Source organism: Tamandua tetradactyla, chromosome 20 (assembly GCF_023851605.1).
Source record: "Tamandua tetradactyla isolate mTamTet1 chromosome 20, mTamTet1.pri, whole genome shotgun sequence".
NCBI lineage: Eukaryota > Metazoa > Chordata > Mammalia > Pilosa > Myrmecophagidae > Tamandua > Tamandua tetradactyla.
The window spans coordinates 20,704,589-20,723,607 of record NC_135346.1 but is presented as its reverse complement, the minus strand read 5'-3'; the positions used below and the strand labels follow the sequence as shown (position 1 = coordinate 20,723,607).

Genomic DNA, 19,019 nt, shown 5'->3' with positions numbered 1-19,019 from the left:
CTCACCCTTTGGTTGACTCATTTTTCTTTCACCTGGAGAACATTATTGTTATCCAATCAGTAGGGCACGATGTAATTAATATGACTGGGCTTACGAAGGCCAGTTAACAGCCACGTTTCTAGTATGAAGCACTCTGGCAGATGGCTCACTAGATTGATTTTTAGCGATAAAAATCTCCAAGTTATGATGGGGATGTGAGGTGGATGTGAGGTGCAGGTGGGGAATGTGGCTCCTCTCTTCAGTGAACACATAAGTATCACCCCAGGGAAGTTACTCCCACCCAGCTCACAATTAGAATTCTCCAATGTATACTCAAGTGTTTTCTATGGCCTATGCAAACCAATTCTTTTATAACAAATCACCCAAACTACTACATTAAATATTTTATTTAACATATCATCCAACCACCTCTAGAATATCCACCTCCATGAGGGCATGGAATAGTCAGAGTAGTGATTGTGGCACAGTAAATAAAAATGGCAAAAGATGAGACCTCAATCTTGCCAAGTCACCTATTAAGTTCAACATTGAACTCATTGAACAGATAGCCCATATTTCTACTGTTAATAGCAGAAGGGCTAAAGAGATGCCAGATCAACCTGGGCATGACCATGCCCTTGGGATAGCATCTCTGATCTCAAATGAGAAAGCAGCCATTGCCCCTCCTTGCTGTCTCCCAAAAACTCCATGGGCCAGGCCATTGGCTAGTTATAAACAAATTCCCCAGACTCTGGTTCAGAGGCTACAGTGGAAGGGTAAGATTTCGATGGCTCAGAATTCTCTCAGCCTGTGGTGTCTCTCTCATACCTTTCTTACAGCAACCATCTCAGCACCTCTTGGTGGAACTGAGTGGCACTTTAAATCTGCCATCTACCTTGCAGCTAGAACATATCTCTCACATACCAGCCAGTTGCATTCATGCAGAATAGCTGCTCACACTAGTGGCTTGAAGCCACAGGACCCAGGAGTCCTCGGGGCCTTCTACAGTTCTGTACCCAGGAAGAACTGAAAAGGCAGAAGGAACTTGTCACTCGTCTTGGCTGGCAGTTGTGAAGTCTTTCAGGAACTCATTGGTAGATGAACCTTTTCTACAAAGAGCAGCAGATGGCAGTTAAGAAAAGATCAAGACTCAGATAGTCGCTTCTGAATTTCAGTCACAAGATCTTCCCGTTTAATGGCCACCTGAAATATAAGAGAACCCTCATGTGACAAACTAGAAAGTGACACCCATTCCTTAGCCACTGCTTTTCCAGATTCATTTTACTGTGCATCTGCTCTTACTACTTAGGAAACCAATGGGGAATAATGTGGATTTCAGGCTGACCTAGAGAATATTCCCTCAAGATTAAAGAGATTCAAATTCAATCAATGGATATATGTCTATTTTGTTATTAGTCTCAAAACACCCATTCAGATTTCATTTGTCCTTCTTCTGCCCACCCAGCTAATACTCATTGGCTGCAGTAGTTGCTTGGAGTGGGGTCTTCCTTCATCTCCACCCCTACTAACTTTGGAGATATTTCTTCAGCCAGAAGACCTTTATTTCTTAAAGAATCTGTTAAAGTAGTAACACTTGATCCCTTCTATTTCTGTCTTCCTCCACTCACCTCCTCCCTGCTGGCGACTGAGCGGAGCTTGATGACTCCCTCCTTCAGTTCTTGCTCACCAATAATGACCACGAGTGGAATGCTCATGGTCTCACAGTAGTGCAGCTGGGTTAGCAGTTTAGGGTTGTTCTTGTATAGAAGTTCAGCCTGAAAAGGGTCAAGACAGGGGTTTTACAAGTGAACACAGCACACAACCCCTAGAAGCAAGTATTTCCAAGGAAGCAACAAATAAGTGGCTGGCCTTCCTACCCTCAGAAGCCATTCTAGTGAAGACTAAAATGGCCTTCAGTTCCACCCTAGGCATTAAGGTAGAAATAGGCCTGGAACCCAAATTCCACACATACCCAAATGTTGCTCTACCATACCTTGATCCCAGCATCCCATAGCTCTGCAATTAACTTCAGTCGTTCTTGAAGAAAGTTCTTCTGTGGTGTGGCCACAAATACTTGGGTCTCTGTGGTCCGTACCGTCTCACCAAATGCCTGATAAAGAGAGAGAAGATTGTAAAACTAAACAGCAACAAAAAAATTCCTTCAAACCAATAACTCCAAAAGATGAAAAGAATCATCAGAAAAACAGCCCCACTAAACCTTCAGTAACATGAGGGTTTCTCGGCCTCCAACCCCAGCCCCTACCTAAGGCCTACCTTCATTCTCTGCTCCACAATGGCAAAGATCCGCTCTACCCCAATACTGAGCCCTACACATGGCACCTTGTGGCCCTTGGAGTCGAACAGGCCCACCAGCCCGTCATAGCGACCACCAGCAGCCACACTGCCCATGGTCATAGACTCTTCCCCAGCCTGAGCTGGGGTCTGTAGCAGTACTGCTTCATATATCACTCCTGTGTAGTAGTCTAGGCCCCGAACCAGGCTTAGGTCAAAGGAGATCTGTGGAGATGAGGTTACAGTCAGTCCCAGACAGAATGCTAAGTGTGCTAGAGCTCAGCAGGGGGAACCACTCCCTTCAGTTTACCTTCTCAGCGATTCCAAATAGAGTCAGGTATTCAAAAAGCAGCTTCAGGTCCCTCAGGCCTTCTAGCACCTGTTTGTTTTGGGATAGTCTGGGATCCTGGAACAGCTGTTCTACAAGAGACTCCCCACCTAGGGAAAAGTAGATAGAAATAAACCTGTGTCTTTTACCCAGCATTCAGACACAGCATTCATCCAAGCCATCTCTAATGTGCTCCAGTCAGTCCTCCTCATTTTCATAAAAAAAAAAAAAAAAAAAAAAAAAAGGATTCCTAATCTCATATGACCAGACTCTCCTCTTCTGCCTCTACCTTTGCCATCTGAAGACACAAAGTGCTTACAAAAAGTAAAAGGGGAATTAAATTTAGATGAGGTTCTGGAGCTTAGGACCATCTCCAAAAAGGAGCAATTTCAGAGGACTAAGTTATACACATCACCCTCACCCTGGTTCTACCACACAGCTCTAAAACTCTAGTTCTTACCATGTCGTTGGATATAGTCCCCAATTTGATCAGCCACCTCAGAAGCCAGGCCCTTTTTTGCCACCATCTCATGTCTCACCGCTTTCCAAGATATCTGCATAAACACCCAAATAGTTGCTCAGTAAGATCTTGCTTACTCTAACTGGAAAAAGACATCTCACTTTCATTTAGTCTGTATGTATGAGTAACATGCTACTTTCAGCAAACTCAGAGGCAATTTAGAAAATCTAGTCACAGTGCCCACTGCACAGAACTCAAGTCATGCTTCAGGATGTCTTCTGACCGCCCTCCCAGAAATAGCTCACATCCAGTCCCTATCTCCTTCTTTTTCTCTAGCAATATAGATTTGGGGACAGGGCAGAGACCCAAATGGTGTCTTCTGAAGCATATCTTATTTGCTACCTTGTCTAGTTTGTCCATTGAGGAGCAGATGGCCCGGAACTTGCTTTCAGGAACACCACAGACAGCAAACATCCCATCCACAATCCGTCGGTGATTGACCTGTGAACTCAATGAAAGTAACCCAAGTGCCCATCAATGCCCTTTCCCTCAAAACAATGGCAGTCCCTATTTTTCTGACTCATAAAAAGGACAGAAAGGAAACCTCACAGGAAAAGTATATAAGAAATGCAACAGCTATACTAAGAAAGTCCTAGAGCTGCCTGATAAAAGGCTGGGGTCATCAATGTTTTGAGACTAGCAGACCAGATCCAGACTTCTCCCCCTCAGTGTTCAGTGTTGGCCTCACCTTAATGAGAAACTCCCCCAGCTGCAACCCATTTAGGATTTCACACATGATTTTCAAACACTCTGCATCAGGGATCATAGGGTCAAATTGACCAGCAATGTCAAAATCCTACAGCAAAGAAAATGAAAAGGTTAAAAAAAAAAAAATAGGCCACTGATTAGCCAGTTCCCAGAATGCAGTCCAGAGCTATCAAACCCCAACAGGTCACTTACACACTGACAGAACTCCCTGAAGCGGCCTTGGACTATAGTTGGGCTCTCCCTCCGCCACACCTTTCCAACATGGTAGCGCTTCATCTGCTTCACTTTATTCATGGCCAAATACCGAGCAAAAGGGACCTCACAAAAAGAAGTTAAGGATGAAGCATCCTGCATCCAAAACTTAGGCCCAGTGTATACACATAAGGGAGGACTGGGTCTCTAAAAACTGGATCTTCCACTAGGATAGTAACAAGGAACTTCTCAGTTTTGTTTCCCAAGGCCTAGCAGTGCTTGCCACTCTTTATATATCGAAAAGTGTTAAATGGAGGAATCCCACCTAGCCAAACTGAAAACTCAGTTTGGGGTAGAGTCAGAAATGACCACTAACTTCAGGTCTGGACCATTTCCCCCTACTCTATTCAGATCAATTTTCAACCCAGTCAAGCTTCAGAACCTACAATTCTAAACCATTGTTTCTGAACATGTAAGCCCGAGATCACCTGCATCTTAATTACTCAGGAAGCCTGTTAAAAATAGGAAATTGCGAGCCCCACTCCAGCTACAGAATTAAGAATCTCTGGAGCTGAGGGGCAGGAACCGTATTACCGCAAGCTCTCCCAAAGAATTCTGATGCATATTAAACTTAAATAACAGCACTCCAGACCAGGCTTTGCTGGCAGAATTGCTTTCTGGAAAAAACTGGGAGTAGACCTCCAGAGGACCTATAGGGTCTTAGTGTCACTTTCTCCCTTTTGTCAGAGAAAGCCCTCTGGGTTTGGAAAGAGAGAGGTCAGCCTCCAGAACTCAGAAGGATACAGTAAGGTCATAGCGAAGGGACAACAACTCTCCACCCTGATCCTTCAGATCATAGATGAGTAAAGAATCCTCTCCATACTTCTCAGTGAGCATTTCCTACAGGGATCAAACAGAGAGAAGAGCCACAGTTCCAAGGAGGACTCCAGAATACAGACTAGAAGCCCTTTGGGACACTGAAGGCAAATGAAGAAATGGGGTTTAGTCACTCTTCTCCCCTTACCTTCAGCTCAAATGCTGGGGTATCCAATCTCTTTGCTCCATGACGCTTGAAACAGCTGACAACCATATCAAGAATTTTCTCTCTCACAACCATTTGCTGGGGACTAAGATCTCTGGTGCCCTGAGACCCAAAAGTAGCCATAGTGGAGGGAAAAAAATTCTTAAATATTATTTAAGGCAAAGAATTAAAATATAGCTATAATTTAAATGTATATCTCTTGAGTCCTCTTGAAATCTCTTGAATTTAAGTGACTCTGAACCCCACCCAGTATCTCAAGAATAGCAAAGTTTTCCAAACATTTTAACACGTAAAAAGGATATTACCTCCACTGTAACTAGGGGTAACATCTTGACCTATTCTAAGGCAAAGGTAAAAAAGGGAAATTCTGCTGGGAACCTTCTGGGAAAGATTTTCCTGTATAAAGACCCCCTCCCCTCTTCTTCCATCTGTCCCTCTTCCTTCTTTCCAGTTTTAGTCACATTAAGTGAGGATGTGATGTTTGGAGCTTTGGCAGCTATCCTGCAACAATGAGGGAAATACAATCTCAGATTAGCGAACCCCAGGCTTTCATTTTTGGGCTATGAGACAATCCTGAGACCACCTAGATTTTATGTGAGTAAAATAAACTCCCACTCAGTTTTTAAAAAACAAATGGACATTAAAAGGGGTCAGCAAGAGAGGAGAGCAGAAACGGGCAGTCCTCTAAGGAACTCTAACAGAAATGGGTGAGCCAAAGGGCATCATTACCTTTGGGGTCTTGATAATAAAATTTGACTTCTTCTGACATGGCTTCAGTTGGGATGTTAACACTGCCTCTGCAACCTGGCAGAAGAAGGAATGTGAGATGTGGTTCCCTTAGACACTGGCCCAAACTGGGACATCACTGGCCCTGTGGACCACCAACCTGCAAAAACATTTGGCCCTGAGCTACAGGAAGCATGAGCACCATTTTATCCATCTCAATCTCAATCCCCACTCCCAAGAAACCATGCTGTATCTACAATATACTTGTAATACACATGAGGTCAGGTCTTCATCACACAAGAATCTTCACTGTACAAATATAAATGTAAAATGCCTGAAAAGCACCTGAGAACAATGAAAGCACAAAACAATCCACCACTACCACCACCAACTGTCTAGAAAGATACTCTTCTCTAGTTCTCAGTTCCTACTCAAACAGCAAAAAAAAAAAAAAAGAAAAGAAAAAAGAATTAAAAAAAAAATTCTGGTCATAAGGCTTGGAGATAGGGAAAATGTAACTTGAAGATAGAAGAGAACCAGCCCAAAGGACACAGAACAAAACTGAGGAATAAACAGGAATGGGTTTTCTGTACTCTGATTGAACGCAAAACACCCAGACTAAAAATATGAACACTGTTGTTCATGACAGCACAAAGCATCTACTGAGAGAACAGTAAGATCTTTCAGAAGAAAGGCAAAGCAGAATCAGTGATTTTATTAATTGCCAGCAGGCTGTATGCCCTTCCAGAAATAAAGGACGAGGTAATTTCAGATTCTCTCCCTCAGATGATGGCAGTTCAGGTCCACAATCCCTCGTCAGCAACAGCAAAATCCAAATATCTCTGAAAACTGAAACCATTCTCTGAGACTCATTTTGAGGTAAATCGTAATGTTCACTGAAGTCAGTCTATTTATGGTCTTTACTTATCTCACTGGGAAAATTCATACGTTCTGCTTAATATTGTTTGACTAGTAGGTGCTGCCTAGATCCCACTGGGGTTCATTCTTTCAGTTTTCTAACGTATGCAAAGTTCTGAATTTCAAAAGACATCTAGATCCAAGAGTTTCAAATAAGGGATTGTGGCCCTACGTTTAAAAAAAAAAAAACCTCATGCATCCATTGGTAAGCCATTTAACCTTGCAGACTCAGATTTCTTAACTGTAAAATGAGAATAAAAATTCCGACCTCCAAGACTGTTCTTAGGATTAAATGGCAAAGTATGAAAACACTCAGTTCAGTGCCAGTATATAATGTACTGACTGTAATATTACTAAATAAAAACTGATTGTTATACTACTAAAGTACAGGCCGCGAATCCATGCTTTCAGTCCTGGAGGCCCTGCCAGGACAGACCGGAGTTATCTCAGTCCGGCTCACCTGGCTGTGACAGCGTACAGCCCCGGTACACGCCAGGCAGGAGGGCCGCAGGAGCTGGCTGCGCAGCACAGCCCAGGCCCTCCTGGGTAGGACTCCAAACCTGGGCATTTCCCGAACAGTAGGCAAAAGACTAGACCCCAGGGAGGATGCAGGGAGGTGTGCAGCCAAAGCCAGAGCACTAGGCAAAAGGAAGGTACTCCAACACCTCAAGACTTCCGAACGCAAACCTTAGCTTTTCCGGCTCCCTTAGCAGACAATTCGATACTTCCGGTAGGAACCGGAAAGTGGGTGGCACGCTCGGCCGAGACTCTCTTGGCTTACTGGCCCGCAACTCGGTAGCCGGAAGTCATCCAGGCCTAAGGCTCCCGTAGAAGTGGCTGCTGCTGAATTAGATAATAGACCGCTCCGTTTGACATCCGGGATGGCCGAGCGTTCGGCGTTGGAAGAGTTGGTGCGACTTCAAGGGGAGCGCGTGCGGAGTCTCAAGCAGCAGAAGGCCAGCGCGGAGCAGGTGCACCCCGAGCGGCACCCGGGAGCAGTCTGGGGAGGGACCACGCAAAGGCCGGGGGAGACAGGGAGCCGAGGTGGACTGGAAAGAAGGGATAGGGCTGCCAGGGAGAAGGTCGGGCTGGGTGGGGAGGTGACCGGGATAGATCCTAAGAGAAACAGAGCTAAGCCTAAGAAGAGAGAGCTGGCCCAGGTTCTGCCAAGAGAGGGATATTGAATGAATGGGGGGGGGGGGGGGGGAAGGAGAGGAGTGGCAGATGGATAGCCCAGAGCTTCCTTTCTCCCCACCCCCCGCAGATCGAAGAGGAGGTCGCAAAACTCCTGAAACTAAGGGCAAAGCTGGGCCCTGATGAAGGAAAACAGAAGTTTGTGCTCAAAACCCCGAAGGTAAATATCATTCCTTTAGAAAACTTCTAATGGATCCCAACCACAAATTTCGCATATGCCTGCTTTCCTGAACCAGGTCATTGAGGAGGATCTGAAATACTGCAGAGGAAACACGGTTCTTTTGGTTGCTGGGAGGGACTGGGCTCGGCTTGGGTTTTCTGGAATGGCACTAAGTGATGACAGAAGGTAGGCCATCTGGGTGCTCATGAGAACCTGCCTGTTGCTTTTACTCCTTTCACACGCAGATTACCTTGTGCCTAGCACTATACAAAGCACGAAATATGCTATGATGAACAATATATTCTGCCCTCATGAAGCTTACATTCTACTGAAGGAGACAAGTAATCCCATGCATGGATATGTAATTACAAATTGTGATAAGTGATATAAAGAAAATAACAAGGATGCTCTGAAAAAAAAAAACAAGGAAGAATTGGGGAATCTGTGGAAGCCTCACTGAGAAAGTAATATACAAACCGATTTAAAGGATGAGGAGGAGGTAGCCAGGGGAAGAGTGTGAGGAAGATAAGTCCAGGTGGAGTATAGAAACCTTTAAGCAGGAAAGAACTTTGATATTTCCAGGAGTTTGAAGACATATTTGACTGGAACCAAATAGAGAGGGAGAGTAGAATATTATGAGATTGGACATTTCTAGCTCATTCTCCAGGATTTCAGTTCAAATGCTGCTTTCTGTAGGTTCTATAAACAGAACATCTCTACCTTATCTGGATTTCTTTAGCGTGTTATACACATCTCTATTATTGCACTGTTACAGTTATTCTATGGATTATTTACCCTGAAAGGCTGAGACTAGGTATTCAAGGAATATATGAGAACTTGAATTTCTAAGGAGAAGGGAGGTGTGTTGTGTTGATGCCCTTGTGTTGAAATGTCACCTTTTAAAGTTAATTCGTTGGACTCCTAAGTTCACTGAGCTGCTCCTTTCCTCACACTAATCATTTTCAAAGGTTAAAGAGACAATATAAAATCTCAAGGCAGTGATTATCAACGATTACTCAAATTTTTTGGCAAAAAAACTTAGTGGGGAATTTCTGATAAATCAGGCTAGCCTCATCTGAACCCAGTGATCAGTCTTAGCATCACTGAAAGTAGGACAGCCAAACATTGTGTTCCACCTATTGTGATGCAATAAGAAATACGCAGCACCACCCTATGAACTATTTCTGCCAAGAGAAATAGAACCTGAATCTAATCAGGCCTTTGGATCTAATTACTGATTTACGGGAAATACAGGAGATAGAGAAACTTGAAAGAATACTTTGAGGATATTGTTAGCCAAATGTGAGAAATTCTTTAGTATAAATGACCCAATTCCTCAACAAATAATGATATTAAAAAAAAAAAAAAAGAAAAGGAAACTTGTAGATTAAATAGATGTAAGAGACCAACCAAACATAGTGCATGGACTTATTTAGAATCTGATTCAAACAAGCCAACCATAAAAAGATATTTTTGAGGCAGTCAGAGACAATTGAACATGACTTGGGTATTAGATGGTATTAAGGAGTTGCTGTTAATTTTATTGGTTATAATAAAAGTATTGTAGGGTTTTTTTAAGTCCTTATGTGTTAGAGAATCATATTGAAGTATTTATGGATTAAATGATATGAAATCTGGGATTTGTTTTAAAATACTCCATAAAAATGTTGGGGGCGTAAGATGAAATGCAGAAGTTGATGTTTGTTGAAGCTGGGTAATGGATTCATAGTGTTCCATTGTACTATGCTATATAATGTGTGTTTGAAAATGTCCATAAAATAATATTAAAAGACAGTGAGATTATGCTGAAGAGTTGAAATCCACTTTAGTTTGTTGAAACATTTCTTAACATGTGATTAACAACGGAACTCAAGATCACGGGGACAAGACTTTCAAGGGGTCTTCAAGGTCAAAACTATGTTCATAATAATACTCAGATGTTATTTGCCTTTTCACTGTGTTGATATTTGTGTTGATGGTGCAAAAGCACTAGTGGATAAAATTGCTGGGACATTTGCCTGAATCAAGACAATAGTACTAAACTGTACCAGAAGCTGTTTTCTTTACTGCCATGCTCTTGTGGTGAAAAAGAAAAAATTCAGTTTCACTTAAGAATGTCCTTGAAAAAGCAGTGAAAATTAATAACTTTATTGATTTCCACCCTTGAGCATACTTCTTTTGATCTCCACCCTTATACTTCTTTTTAATATTTCTGTGTAACAAAATGGAAGGTGCATATAAAGTGCTTCTGCTGCATTCCAAAGTAGAAAAAAGCACTTGTGTCATTGTGTGAGTTGCAAGCTGAGCTAGCACCTTTTTTTCATGGAACACCTTTTTTATTTAGAAGAATAACTGACCCAACAAACTATGGTTTTTCAGACTTAGATATTTGACAGACATTTTCACAAAAGTGAGCAAAGATAGCCTTATCACCTCAAGGAAAACATCTGCAAGTATTTGTTGCTAGTACTGAAATTCAAGTTTTTGTGAAAGTGGAATTTTAGAAAATTTGTATCTTCAACAGTGAGCTCAATACTTAAAGCTTTTGCTAATGAGAGCTGAAGTGATCTTAATAAGTAGAGTTTTCTGACATTGTGTAATAAAATGTAAGAACATTTAGAAGATCTGCACAATTATTTTCAATGAACCAGTATTTTCCAAATGACCAATGTATGTTATAAAGTCATGTGTGGGTAAAAGAGCCATTCTAAAATCAAGGTGGACTAATGAATGTTAATGTGTGAAAAATTCATTGATATAGTTTCAGTTTCCACATTAGGACCACCTTTAAGAAACTATCATTCAAATTTTGGTATAATCAAAGAAAAATGCACACAGCTGAAACATTTATTGACTTAACTCTTCCCTTTTACAACTACACATCTGTGTGGGGCTTTATAAACTTCAAATAGAACAGCATATTGAAATAGATTGAATGCAAAAAGCATATATGAGAATCCAGCTGTCTTCTAATAAGCGTGATGTTAAAGATTTATAAAAATGTAAATCAAGATCCGGGTTCCATTCTTGGTGCCTGCCCATGCAAAAAAAAACAGTAAATCAGTGCTACTCTTCTCACTGAATTTTTCAGAAAACAGTTGTATTTTCTTTAATTGTTATTTATTTGACATGCAACTTATTATTTTTAAGTGAATTAATATTTTTAAATCTTTGCAGTTTTAACTTCTCATAACAGTAAATCTTGATAGGTATAATTCAATCTGGGTTTTTAAATATATTTTAAGAGTGTAAAAAGCTCCAGAGACCAAAAAAGTTCAAGAACTGCTAGGGCAGGATATAAGAGCCCAGACTTGGAGCTCTGGCCTAGAAGTAGAACAGGGTCTTCCTAGTCCTGACTGCCCCAAACTTACCGAGTGCCCTTAAGTAATGACTTAATTTCCCAACATCCTATAATTCATTTATAAAGTGTATCCACCAAGCCTGTGTCAGAGGGCTGTCGGAAACAAATTAGAGAATAGTATTAATTAGGATTTAGGAGAAAATTTATGTTAGGAGTGAAGAGTTACTTACAAGATCTGGAATTTGGTTACTTGTGAGTTGGCTGTGAGCCTGTCAGCAGGTAGGTATCTTCTGTTGGGCAGGGAAATGATCTGATGTCCAAAAGAGAGTTTTTAGAAAAACTGCTCAAAGAAAAGAGAGTCCTAAGAATTCTAGAAAATAGAATCAATCTAAAAAGGGAATGGAATTGAGAAGTGTGGCAGTAAATTGATGTGGTAATTAACAGGGCATTATTTGCACTTGTTTTACAACTCAGTGACCTGTGGGAAAATATAAGCTTGGGGCAGGACCTGCTTTCCTCATTTTTGAGGTCATCCTTTTATATTTCCAGAATTTATTTTTCTTTGTTTTTAAATCCCTTCTTTGGTTCTTTGGCTGATTTTGACTCCAAGGGTACAAGAGACTACAGCCCCCGGCAGATGGCAGTTCGGGAGAAGGTGTTTGATGTAATTATCAACTGCTTCAAGCGCCATGGAGCAGAAGTAATTGATACACCTGTGTTTGAACTAAAGGTGAGGGATGGGTAAGGACTAACTACAGGGAAGGAAAATGACAAGATAGGGCGAACCCAAAGACTCCCCTCCTCATGTGGACACAGACTGGCATTTTCTCCAATAAGAAGAGAGATGGGACTGGCCTAGAGTACGAGTCTCCTTGCCTTTTGCTTACTTTGGTTGTGGCCAGTGGCTTCCAAAAGAAAGCCCTTTTAGGAGTGGAAATTTTTATGGCTTCTGTCTATAGTGAATTCCATGGGCCCTCTACTTTTGATGTTTTCTAGGTACATGCAAACCACATATAACTTTATATTCTTTATATGTACATATAAACCTTTATATATGTTATATAAACTAAAAATATGCAACCAGTCTCCTATTAATGGAGTATTTTTCTAGTTCTTTGCTGTTAGGAATCAGATTGCAAGCCTCCCTGCTTAAAACCCAGTAACTCTCATTGCATTTAAAATAAAATCGAGCCTCTTTACTTGAGCTTGTGAGGCTCTACATGGCCTGGCATCTTTCCCATCTTTCCCATCTCATCCCATTCTCTTTTTCCCTTTGCCCACTAAGCTCCTCTGGTCTTTCTATTCCTAGAACAGGCCTTTTTACCTACTCTTTCCTCTTCTTAAATCCCTCTATCCCCCCAGCTCTTTTGTGGCTTTAATTCTAGATTAAACTAAATTAAAGATTGTAGATTTTAATTTCAGATCTCAACTAAAATGCCATCCCTCAGAAAATCCTCTCCAGTACTTTGCCTAAAGTAGCCCTTGTCTGTCACATCAATCTGTTTTATTTCCTTTAGAACAGCTCTCTCTAAAATTATCTGTTAATTTGTATCCTTGAATTAATGTACTGCTCTCTCTATTCATTAGTATAAAATATCATTGAGGGCATGGACCACCTTTGCCTTGTTCACTGGTATACACTCAGTGCTTAGAACAATGTCTGGTACTGGTAGGGATATATCTGCAGGGTAAATTCATAGAAATGGAATTGCTGAGTCAAACGGTTGTGTCCATACCAAAAAAAAGAAAGAAAAAAAAAGGGTTGTGTCCATTTGCACTTTTATCATACAATGTATGGGTATTTCAGTTTCTACACACTGGGAATTTTCAAGCTTTTAACCTTTACCAGTCTGTTAGGGAACCTCTTGTTATCCCTTTGTTGAAGACATCACAGGACAATGCCTACTATAATACTCTTAAACATTTTCAATTTTGGCTTTTGATATGGTTCAAATCATAGGCATCATAAGAATGTTCATGCTTGTTGATCTAATAACCCACTTCTAGGAATTTATCCGAAGAAAAATATTTTTAAAAAAAGAAAAAGCTATGTATCCAAATATATTTATTGACATTTATGGGAAATAAAAAACCTAAACAGCTAACAATATAACACTAAGGAGGAAGTAAATACAGAGCTTCTCAATAGAATATTTTGCAGCTTTTAAAAATAATAGTTGAGTTCTATCACAAAATGAAAATATAATAAGTAGAAAATTAACACAAAATGGATGATTCCTTTTGATTATTATTACATCAAATATATAAACAACGGGAAAGAGAGCAGAGGGAAATGTAGACAAGTCGAGATCAGTCATGTTAAGAGTGATGGGTTTTTATTTTTGAAACTTACACTTTTAAATTGTTATATTCTTCATCATGACCACGTTTCTTTATTTTCTTTCCAGGAAACACTGACTGGAAAGTATGGGGAAGACTCCAAGCTTATCTATGACCTGAAGGACCAGGGTGGGGAACTGCTTTCCCTTCGCTATGACCTCACTGTATCTTTTCTAACCCTGGGCTCTTGACACTTTTAATGTATTGACCCTCACTAGGTTAAAGCTTTTTCTAGCCTCAGGTTTGAGAACAGAGGCAGGTAGGATCAAATAGGGGGCCTCTGGCAATCAGGGGAATTATTCTCTAAACCAGGAGTGGAACTTTGGACAAACAGAACATGACCTTAGAAATCTTCTAGAACTTGAGTGAGACCTCAGCTTTATGTCCTGGCCAAGTTCCACTCTACAATCTCCTGGCTCCAGAATACTCCCCTGCCCTGTCAATGAACAAATTTCTCCTTAATTGACCAACACATTTCCCTTATTTCTAAACTATGTTGGAGAACCATTTGCTTAGAAACCCCAGACGGGGCCTCTCCCTGCTCCCTGGCCAATCTGCCCAGCCCCCAACCATGTCTAGGGGTTGGTCTAGGGAAGACACTACCAAAGAGAATGGAACCTTCATCTTGTTTGAGACTTCAACTGCTCTTTGAAGCAAAGTTGATTCTTACTGATATTCTGTTAATCTTAGGGATGGTGGTTTAACCCAGATAGGGAGGGGTTAGACCCTAGCTTCTGTTGATGGTGATAATCAGCTTCTAGACTGGTTGTGGTAAGAGTCTTTATCCTTAACACTTTGTCATCAGGTTCCTTTTGCTCGATATTTGGCAATGAATAAACTGACTAACATTAAACGTTACCACATAGCAAAGGTATATCGGCGGGATAACCCAGCCATGACCCGTGGCCGATATCGGGAATTCTACCAGTGTGTGAGTCTTGGAAAAGTATGGGACAGAATGGGTAATTTAGGCCTTCTTTAAACCAGTAGACTATGAGTATTCGTGGTGTCTTAAGCAAACTGGATGCCCCAGATAATGATAACCCTTAAATTCCTTTGGTGTTCTCATTAGATTTTACAGCATCCCTGTAGGGCGGGCAGGGCAGGGAGTATCCTTATTTTACATATGAGTAAATTTGAGACCCAGCAAGATAAAGAGATCATAGGGATAAGAAAGGCAGGGTTGGGACTAGAACTCTTGATCCAGTCCTCTCCGTATTAAACTACGGTGTATCAGAGGATGGGGAAATTGGATTTGAGGTATTAAATCATGTAGATTGAGGGCAGAGCTAAGACTAAGGCCAGATAATTGCCCCACAGCAGTAGGAGGAATTGAGGAAGAAGTAAATGAATGAGATAATGAAGAAATAGTCTAGATGGAAAGGAAAACGAGTAACAAGAGGCCCCAAAATGCCAGGGTTTTCCCCTAAACTGATGACCAGTCACAGATAAAAGAGAAGATGTGTGCTTGAACGCAAACAAGGCTTCATAGACAGAAGTCAGAGCTCCCAGGAGTTCCCCCTTAAGAAAGCTGAACCCCTGAGAACCTCTACCTTTCTCACTGTAGGATTTTGACATTGCTGGGCAGTTTGACCCCATGATCCCTGATGCAGAGTGCCTGAAGATTATGTGTGAGATCCTGAGTTCACTTCAGCTAGGCGACTTCCTGGTTAAGGTCAGAGCTGGATGGGTCTGGGAGGGTAAGGTTGGGCCTGGCCTCTCACAGGACAAGATTCTTGTGCAGAGGACCCAGTAGCTCAAGTGACCAAGGCTTCTGATGGTCATGTAAAGGAAAGAGATTCCTTCCTCACTGTGCCATGGGTCCTGCAGGTGAATGATCGGCGCATCCTAGATGGGATGTTTGCCATCTGTGGTGTTCCTGATGACAAGTTTCGCACCATCTGCTCCTCAGTGGACAAGCTGGACAAGGTAATGATCCGGACAGCTAACTCCTTTTGTCAGATACCACCTTGCTTTGGGAAATGGAAAACAAGTTTAAGAGAGAAAGGTGCCTGCCCCTGTACCTATAGGAGGAAGATCAACCCCAGGATGTATGTCAAAGGGCAGTTTCTGTTCCAAGACTGCTCAAGGAAGACCCACCCTTTGTGAGAAGCTGCACAGGGGTCCCTGACTGATGTCTGTCTGCCAGGTGTCTTGGGAGGAAGTAAAGAATGAGATGGTGGGAGAGAAGGGCCTTGCACCTGAGGTAGCTGACCACATTGGGGACTACGTCCAGCAGCATGGTGAGCAGCAAAACCCAGCCTTGCCCAGTGGCTGTCCCACCAACCTCAAGACTAAAGTTGAAACTCTTCCCTGTTTGTGTGTGTGTGTGTGTGTGTGTGTGTGTGTGTGTGTGTGTGTGTGTGTGTATGTATGCATGTGCACACACAGGGAAGAGTCCAGGCAAAAAGGTAGATCCCCCTACTTTTTGCTTCTCCTTGTCAGTCTGGCTCACAAATCTTTCTCCCCCAGGTGGGGTGTCCCTGGTGGAGCAGCTGCTCCAGGACCCTAAACTGTCCCAGAACAAGCAGGCCTTAGAGGGCCTGGGAGACCTAAAGCTGCTATTTGAGTACCTGACCCTGTTTGGCATTGCTGAAAAGGTGAGTTAAGTTGAGGGTGGGGCATTGCACCTCGTTGAGCTCTGGGGCTTCAGGTCCCTGGCCTTCATCTGGTACTGACCCTGACCTTGTCTCCACAGATATCCTTTGATCTGAGCCTTGCCCGAGGGCTTGACTACTATACTGGAGTGATCTATGAGGTGGTGCTGCTACAGACCCCAGCCCAAGCAGGGGAAGAGCCCCTGGGTGTGGGCAGTGTAGCTGCTGGTGGGCGCTATGATGGGTTAGTAGGCATGTTTGACCCCAAAGGACGCAAGGTGCCATGTGTAGGGCTCAGCATCGGGGTGGAGCGGATCTTTTCCATCGTGGAGCAGAGGTTAGAGGTAAGTCCTCTGGGTAGGAGACAGTCTGGGCAGGTGGCAGTTGTCTTCTTTGATCTCCAAGGGGGGCGAGTACTGCTGCTTTGGTCAGGGAGCATCTCTGCAGAGAAGTGGAGAAAAGATGGTCGCTGTCCTTCACAGGTTCTCAGGGTGGGTCAACCCACCTCATTGCAAGTCAGCTTTATGGATCTGTGATCATTCTTTCTCCACAAAATCTTTTACTCTGGATCCCTACTTAACTCAATGTTATCAAGAGTCTAGGCTAGTAGACATAAAACTCAGATTTAATGATACAGATACATTTTATACCAGGTACTGTGTTTAGTGCTTTTCATGCATAATATAATGTGACTCTTACAACAGGTTTCTGAGACTAGCTGCATTTACTATCTGCAGTTTTCAAAAAATGAAACTGAAGTATTACAGATTATATAATTTGCCCAAGTTTGTGAAACTTGTGGCAGAATTAGACTGCCTGGGACCCCCTCAGATGGCTGCCTTGAGACATTTATTGCTTCCTTTGTTGCTGCTGCTCTTAACTAGCTGGTTGAATTTCATCTTCTGGAGAATCCTGTTGACAATAATGGTCCCACTGCTCCCATACCTCCTCTCTAGGGTGGAAACCACCTGTGTTTCCCAGTTGAGGTCACTGTTCCAGTAGGTATCTTATGTTGTAAGAACTATGAAAATATATTTCCAGAAAAAGGAGGCGCAGCAGCATTACCCTTCATGTGCACACCCCCCGCCCCAATACACACACATGCTGAGTTGTAGCTTGTGGTTGAGGTATGAGGCATAGCCTACTGACTCAGCAGATCATTAGTGGGGGGGGGACTAGAACTGCCAGATACATTTGATTTCCTGTGTGGGCACATAGTGTTACTTCTGTGTGAATTTTCTTCTGGACCTTTAAACTAGTTGGAGATGAGCTTGAAGTTACTGTAAATAAACTCACCTTACCCTAGGTCATTTATTTTAGTAAGTCATGTACAAACCAATCAATTCATTTTCTAAGTGCTACTTTAATGCCCAGTTGCTAGATGAGAAGACTGGGCCCCTGCCCTGGTGGAATTTACTGAGTTGGGATTGGTCTCAGAATCCTGACTAGAGCCTGCTTTGTTGACTTCTTGAAGCTCTCTCTTTATCTTCCCCTTCCTCAGGCTTCAGAGGAGAAGGTACGGACCACAGAGACACAGGTGCTTGTGGCATCTGCACAGAAGAAGCTGCTAGAGGAGAGACTGAAGCTTGTCTCAGAGCTGTGGGATGCTGGGATCAAGGTACAGGAGACAAACCCTGGGGTGGCAGCAAACTTGGGACTAACCAAAAGCTCATTCACGGTAATATCTGCCATTACTGTGGATTCTTGGGGTGGAATTAAGAACAAGGTGCCAGCTTGGGCCTCCAGAAGGTTGCCCCGAGAACAGCAAAAGCCAGCCTTCATCTTCTGCCCTGGTCCCTTACAGGCTGAGCTGCTTTACAAGAAGAACCCAAAGTTACTGAGCCAGTTGCAGTATTGTGAGGAGGCAGGCATCCCACTGGTGGCCATCATCGGTGAGCAGGAGCTCAAGGATGGAGTTATCAAGCTTCGTTCAGTAGCAAGCAGGGAAGAGGTGAGGGACTTGGGCAGAAGGCCAAGGGAGAGGGAATGTATTCCATGTCAGCCCCATGCTCAGTCAAGACCTGAATAAAAGTACCCACTCATAAAGGGCTTAAGGGTTTAATTCACTGTACATGCTTATTAAATGGCATTTGTTACTGTGCTCATGGAGGGGTAAGATCTCCATCCCCACATACACCCTGTGACTTTCTGGCTACTCCAAGAGACACTGTCTACCCTGAGGTGTTTGATTTGGTTTCTGCCTCCAGCCAAGCCAAGTCTGCCTGGAGAAAGGAGTGGGCACTCAGGGAGCAGAGGGATAGAATATACTCATACCAACTTCCCCCTTCTCCCATCCTGGACAGGTGGACATCCGAAGAGAAGACCTGGTGGATGAAATCAAAAGGAGAACAAGCCAGCCGGTCTGCGTCTGCTGAACTGAAGAAACTTAACAGAGCTATATGGGACTGGCAGTACTTGAGGCTAAGACAGTCTGCATGTGTATTTCAACAGCTTGGCATATTTCTGTTCCAGTAGGAAGACCAGAAGAGTGGTCAGAGCAGAGACATTTTATCGTATATATTGTTTTTTTTTGGGAGTAATCACTGGCAAAATGGCCAAGTGCTACACCATTTTCCATCCAAGGCCTTTGGGGGGCTTTCTCCAGCCTGTGCTTTTTGGCTACAGGAACCAGCCTGAGATGGCCCCCTATGCAGGGCCCCAAAAGCAATCAGCAAGGTGCAATAAAATGCCTCAACCACTGGCGCCTGTCTGTGTCACTAAT

At 42.8% G+C, this 19,019-nt stretch overlaps 2 protein-coding genes across 5 annotated transcripts; one reads left to right on the top strand and one right to left on the bottom strand.

Moving 5' to 3' along the window:
* Positions 1-371: 371 nt before the first annotated feature.
* Positions 372-7,443, bottom strand: LOC143663856 (histidine--tRNA ligase, mitochondrial). Of its 3 annotated transcripts, none has more exons than XM_077137204.1 (13): positions 7,393-7,443; positions 5,791-5,865; positions 5,044-5,163; positions 4,824-4,919; positions 4,020-4,145; positions 3,808-3,915; positions 3,462-3,560; positions 3,060-3,153; positions 2,582-2,709; positions 2,254-2,496; positions 1,973-2,089; positions 1,608-1,754; positions 372-1,182 (listed from the first exon to the last, which is right to left on the bottom strand). In XM_077137204.1, exons 3-13 carry the CDS (start codon positions 5,134-5,136, stop codon positions 1,123-1,125), a joined length of 1,311 nt encoding a protein of 436 aa, XP_076993319.1. In that variant the 5' UTR covers positions 5,137-5,163; positions 5,791-5,865; positions 7,393-7,443; the 3' UTR covers positions 372-1,122. The 3 variants fall into 3 exon arrangements, with proteins under 3 accessions (XP_076993319.1, XP_076993317.1, XP_076993318.1); XM_077137202.1 differs by having other exon boundaries at positions 7,166-7,442; XM_077137203.1 differs by lacking the exon at positions 4,824-4,919 and having other exon boundaries at positions 7,166-7,442.
* Positions 7,444-7,473: 30 nt separating this feature from the next.
* Positions 7,474-18,996, top strand: HARS1 (histidyl-tRNA synthetase 1). 2 transcript variants are annotated; one of them, XM_077137200.1, is made up of 13 exons: positions 7,474-7,676; positions 7,970-8,059; positions 11,971-12,090; positions 13,769-13,864; positions 14,506-14,631; positions 15,268-15,375; positions 15,531-15,629; positions 15,850-15,943; positions 16,173-16,300; positions 16,399-16,641; positions 17,799-17,915; positions 18,102-18,248; positions 18,601-18,996. In XM_077137200.1, exons 1-13 carry the CDS (start codon positions 7,587-7,589, stop codon positions 18,670-18,672), a joined length of 1,530 nt encoding a protein of 509 aa, XP_076993315.1. In that variant the 5' UTR covers positions 7,474-7,586; the 3' UTR covers positions 18,673-18,996. The 2 variants fall into 2 exon arrangements, with proteins under 2 accessions (XP_076993315.1, XP_076993316.1); XM_077137201.1 differs by lacking the exons at positions 7,474-7,676; positions 7,970-8,059 and adding an exon at positions 8,573-9,361.
* Positions 18,997-19,019: the final 23 nt, after the last annotated feature.